The sequence below is a fragment of the Vitis vinifera genome, chromosome 1 (genome assembly GCF_030704535.1).
Source record: "Vitis vinifera cultivar Pinot Noir 40024 chromosome 1, ASM3070453v1".
Classification (NCBI taxonomy): Eukaryota; Viridiplantae; Streptophyta; class Magnoliopsida; order Vitales; family Vitaceae; genus Vitis; species Vitis vinifera.
This window is the reverse complement of record NC_081805.1, coordinates 26374659-26379824: the sequence shown is the minus strand read 5'-3', so window position 1 is coordinate 26379824 and position 5166 is coordinate 26374659. Positions and strand designations below refer to the sequence as shown.

Genomic DNA, 5166 nt, shown 5'->3' with positions numbered 1-5166 from the left:
AGAGCGGATGTGGATGCGTACCTGGGCAGTGAGCCACAATGCGCTATCAAGAAGTGAGGTTAGTGCATAATTAAGGAATAATTTCGAGCATGTCATAGAGCAGGATAAATCAATTATGTATCATAATCAAATCGATCTATCGGTCAATCGATCGATCAGTCACATATGTGGGGCCCCCACCAAAACCCGTTTATTTTGCATGAATTAATATCACAGATTCTATTACTCCAGAATTATGAAAAGTTCATTCATGCTTATTAAAATTAAGAGGAGCAGAAGATTGTTTGAAAACCAGAACAGAATTAAAACTATTTGAGAGAAAATTGGATTTTCGAAATTTATTTGAAAAAATGGAATCTCGAAGGTTATTTAAAAATTGAAGTATTGGGAATTAAATTTAAGAATTGGAATTTTGGAAATTGAAAGAAAGTAGAATTTTTAAAATTATTTGAGAGTTGGAACTATGAAAATTAAATTATGAAAATTGAACTATTGAAAATTATTTGAAAGTGGAATTTTTGAAAAATAAATAAATAAATAAATAAATAGGATAATAATAATAACAAAAATAAGAATTAAATAAATGGATGTGAATATTAAAATTTTTAAATTGGAAATTAAATTTGGAAGTTGGAAAATTAGAATTTCGGAAATTGGGAATTAAACTTGGAAATTGAAATTTTGAAGAATTATTTAAAAATAGAATTTTAAAAATAAAATAATAATAATAACGAAAATAGTAATTATTAAATAAATAAATGTAAAAATGGAAATTTTAGAAATTAGAAATTAAATTTAAAAAATTAAAAAAAAAAAGAAATTTCGGAAATTAGAGTTTTGAATATTAAATTGAGAAAATGAAGTTTGAAAAATTAATTTTAAAAGAATTCAGAATTTTAAAAATTAAATTAAGACATCAACATATGAAAGAATTAAAAAAAGAAAAAAAATTTGAGATTGGTAGTGGGTTGGTCTTGTCGGTGGTGATGATGGAAATTACAACATGGAATGATGGTTGGCTTTTATGGATAAAAAAAAGAGAAAAACATTTTACTAATGATGAAAACTGGAAATTGAGACTTTTAATGGCACTCTCATTAAATGCTACTCCCAAAATCAAAGGCAAACTAAAGTTAGCATTGGTGGCGTTTTATGAGAGAGATAAGTTTCATGTTCCTGCTGCGCAACTTGCTGGCATCCTTTCGTCTCTGCACAGCTCCGCCAAGTACTCCAGCCGAGATCTTCTTGTCCCTTCACAAAAATACATCAGCGTGTCTTCCTCCGCCGAGAACTGTATGGACCAGCTTCTCCCGTCCAAAGAGGCGAAAATCCTTGGCTTTGATGGACGACGGTGACGCTGTTTTATCAGGATCGGAAACGGAGTCGAACGATGACGAATCATGGCCTTGCAACTCGTCGGTGATCTTTTCCAGCGAGGATTCAGATGCGGCTCTCGAACCTTTGGCGTGTTCAGCCATTTTTATCGGACTGGGATCCGAAACGCAGTCCTATCGTGTCGGCGAAACGAGAGGGGGAGTTGATATTTCAGGGACAGAAACAAGATTCCGGTGAATGAAAATGGAGTTGAGAGAGTGGCGACAATGGAAAAAGAAATGGGTTCATATTAGTGGAAAAAAACATATACAGAGTCAAAACCAAACTGCAACCCATGTCTCTGGTGTCTCATGATGGATAAGACGAAGGCCTTTATCAGTTTCTCAAGCTGGATCCATGGAACAGAGAAAGAACCAACAGCACAAGTGTATAAACGAACACATAAAGCAACAAAGACATCCAGTAGAATGATACCCAGAATAAAAAATATGGTTCACAATGAACGTACCTGGAGTGCTTCCTGGAGTCGGATTTGCTCCCCCTCCACTCAGCTTTTCTGCCCGCCCCCCTTTTCTCTTCTCTGAAATATCTCCTTTTTGAAGCCCCTCTCTGCTCAACTGTTTCTTGTCCCGGGAGCATGTCACCACTGTCCACCAACCACCATGGCCAACCATTCCCTTGGCCACCTGTCCATGTATGCTAATCTTCAAGGCATGAAGGGGTCCCCCCTCCCATTTCAAAAAAACAACTCCCCCGGGTGATCTCCAAAAAGGGGTCTACAGCATGTTATTTAAAAAATTCAACTAAAATAATCAAATATCTTTTACACTTATAAAGTAATATATATTCTTCCATTTTCAATATATATATGTATATTTAAATATTATATGTATTTTATTTAATAAAATTTGAATTATTAGTACATTTATATAAAAGATAGAAAAAACAAAAACAATTCATTTTTAGTTATATATATACATATTAATTTCTTAATGTCACTAGTTCAATGACCATTGGACAATAAAAAATGAATTGACAATTTTTCTGATTTAATTATTAGGGTTTGAAGATATTTTTCAATTTAGCAATATTTCTTTCAAAAAAAAAAAAGAATGTGATCACAACTAGATGAATAAAATGATCTACATTAGCCATTAAAATAAATGTCAATAAATGTAAACAAAACTTCAATTTATCGGGGATAATTTTGTTTTAAGCCAAATAACAACATAAAAGGTTTTACTATTTTATTAACAAATTCATTAGGATAAATGAATACTTTTAAGACCAATTTATTAATATAAACTTTAAATGAATAATAAACAATATACTTCTAAATTATAAAGTTTAACTGAATGCTTGTAATTTCAATTTGGTTTTATCTAATTAATTTATAAATGAAAAAAAAAAAAACTCATTCTCACATCGGAACTCAAACCGGAAGTAAAAGCAATACCATACATAATAGGATAAAATCCATAACAATCCTAAAAGCAGAGAATCCACCAGAAAGGCGTGTTGTGGAAGTACCTGGATAGTGAAGCAATCCTTGGAGGATCTTGGACCTTTGTGCGGCTTAGAGAGAAGATAACGATGCGATTAAACATATGTACTCACCCGATCTAAGTCTTGGTTGGGGAATACATGTGATTTAGGAGGTGAACTTGTTGAGGAGGAAGGAGGATCGGATTGTTTGGATGCTGCCATTAGCAAGCTTGTTGATCTTGGAATGAAGACGTAATATTCTTGCCCTTTCATCGATCTAGTTGGTTTCCAAAGGCTATGTAAAAGTAGTTTATATTTTTCTTGGTTTTTCAATATGCCCATTTACTTGGAATTCTGATCTCTTAAAGCCAGTATCTTATTCTCAAATCTTTTCTTATCCGATGAAGTCCAATAGTATTAAGTTAATGGAATTAAATATGAAGAAGAAAGAGATCCATAACAATTATATGCTTGAATGCTTTCAAAATGAGTATGATCCATAAAAAGGAGACTATTACAAGATACAAAGAAATAAGAACCATTTTAGATGTGTGTGATCAAAAGGTAGCTTTTTAGTGCATTTTAGTGTAACATCATGATCATAAATGCATATGTTGTAGCATGACATACCAATTCAAACACACATCCAATCGTTTGGAATACATTCACGCAAAAAAATCTGATGTAATTGTTATGGGTCTCTTTCTTCTTCATAATTTAATTTCATTAACTTAATTGGATAAGAAAAGATTTGAGAAGATAAAATCAGAATTCCAAGCAAATGGGCATATGCAAAGAACAAGGAAAATAGGAACGAACGAAGGGACCAATGTCTTCTCACAACAAATATCTCTCGCTTGAACTCTGTGGCAAGACATCCAGTGGCTATATCATCTCCAAAAGCCGCTGCCTGACCTTCTCTATTCTCATCTACAGTCAATAAACACTCCTCGGAGATGATGTCATATTCATCATCAGGAGAACCAGAGATAGACATGTATTTGGCCCAACTCCCGCCGTCGTCCACAGCAATACATCTCTCTTTGTAAATAGACTCTGCTGCCATTCCTCTTCAATCATGAAAAGTAAAATAATAAAACCTCAGAAAACAAATTGATAGAACTTAATGTTACAACAACCGGCCAAATTCATCATCAGTTTAAGCTTTTTTTCATACATCAGAATTTTCTTTAACATACTTTTACATTTCTAAAGCAAGGTTCATTAAAATCAATCTCTGCAATCCAATATAACAAAGAAAGATTCAGCAGAAACCAAGATGCATTTAGAGTAACAACCAGATGCTTACTGAGAGAAGGGGGAAAGTAAGAGAAAAGAAATGAAGGGAGAAGAGCCCAAGAAACAGAACGTTTAGAGCATTTCCCATTCTTTTCCTCTTCCAAGTCCCAACAACCAAACCAAGGGGAAAATGCTCAAGAAATAGAGCCTTTTTCCACCAACCTAACAGAGCCTTTCATCGATGAAAAAACAAGAAAATTACCTCTGCATTCCCGGATAAACATGCTCGTTAATGGAAGCATCCAAACCCACGATCCTCCTTCCTAGCCAACGATCACAAGTATTACACAACCAGACCTCAGATTAGGGGAGTACATATGCTGAATCGCATCGGCACCTTCTCTCCACGCTGCTGAAAGACCCACGGTCTTCCAAGAACCGCTTCACCATCCCCGCCGGAGCTCCCGCGCCTCGATCTCGCACCTCATCGCCACTTCGTAGACGCAGTTAAGAAGAAGAGACTGTGCCATCGGGGTCCACATCTCCGCCGTTTGAATAAAACAATAAAATAATACATTTAACTTGTTCCAAAAAGGTTTAAAAACATGAAAATCTTAAAATCATTATAAATTTTATTTTATTCAAGAAAACTATTATCATATTTTATTTGAGTGTGTTAAATTATTTTTTAGAATTTTAATAATTTTTATTTTGCTTTAATTGTTAAATAATTTTATTAGATAAACTTAAAAATTTAAAAGTTTTAATCACAATTTGAAGACCATTTCTTAGTAAAAAGAAACAAAAATATATTTCTTATTTTATAATTAATTGATGTAAATTAATTTTCAATACAAAATTAGATTAACACAAATGAAAGTATAGTTTGATATAAAAATTAATACATTATTCAATTTGATATAAAAGTATAGGTTTTTTTTTATTTATTAGTTATAATGGACAAAATTAATTTAATTTGAAAAAAAAGTGAATATTCTAAGGAAAAATAAAAAATACTTAGATAAAATAGAGGTCAAAATATTAAATATGAAAAATAGATTTTAAAAAAAATTGTATTATCTTTCATAAATATGAATTTTTTATTTT

General features: G+C 32.4%; 1 protein-coding gene across 1 annotated transcript; it reads right to left on the bottom strand.

Annotated features, from left to right (window-relative positions):
* Nucleotides 1–3215: 3215 nt before the first annotated feature.
* LOC132253552 (uncharacterized) lies at nt 3216–4534 on the bottom strand. Its single transcript, XM_059735760.1, has 2 exons — nt 4322–4534; nt 3216–3890 (listed from the first exon to the last, which is right to left on the bottom strand). Exons 1-2 carry the CDS (start codon nt 4327–4329, stop codon nt 3512–3514), a joined length of 387 nt encoding a protein of 128 aa, XP_059591743.1. The 5' UTR covers nt 4330–4534; the 3' UTR covers nt 3216–3511.
* Nucleotides 4535–5166: the final 632 nt, after the last annotated feature.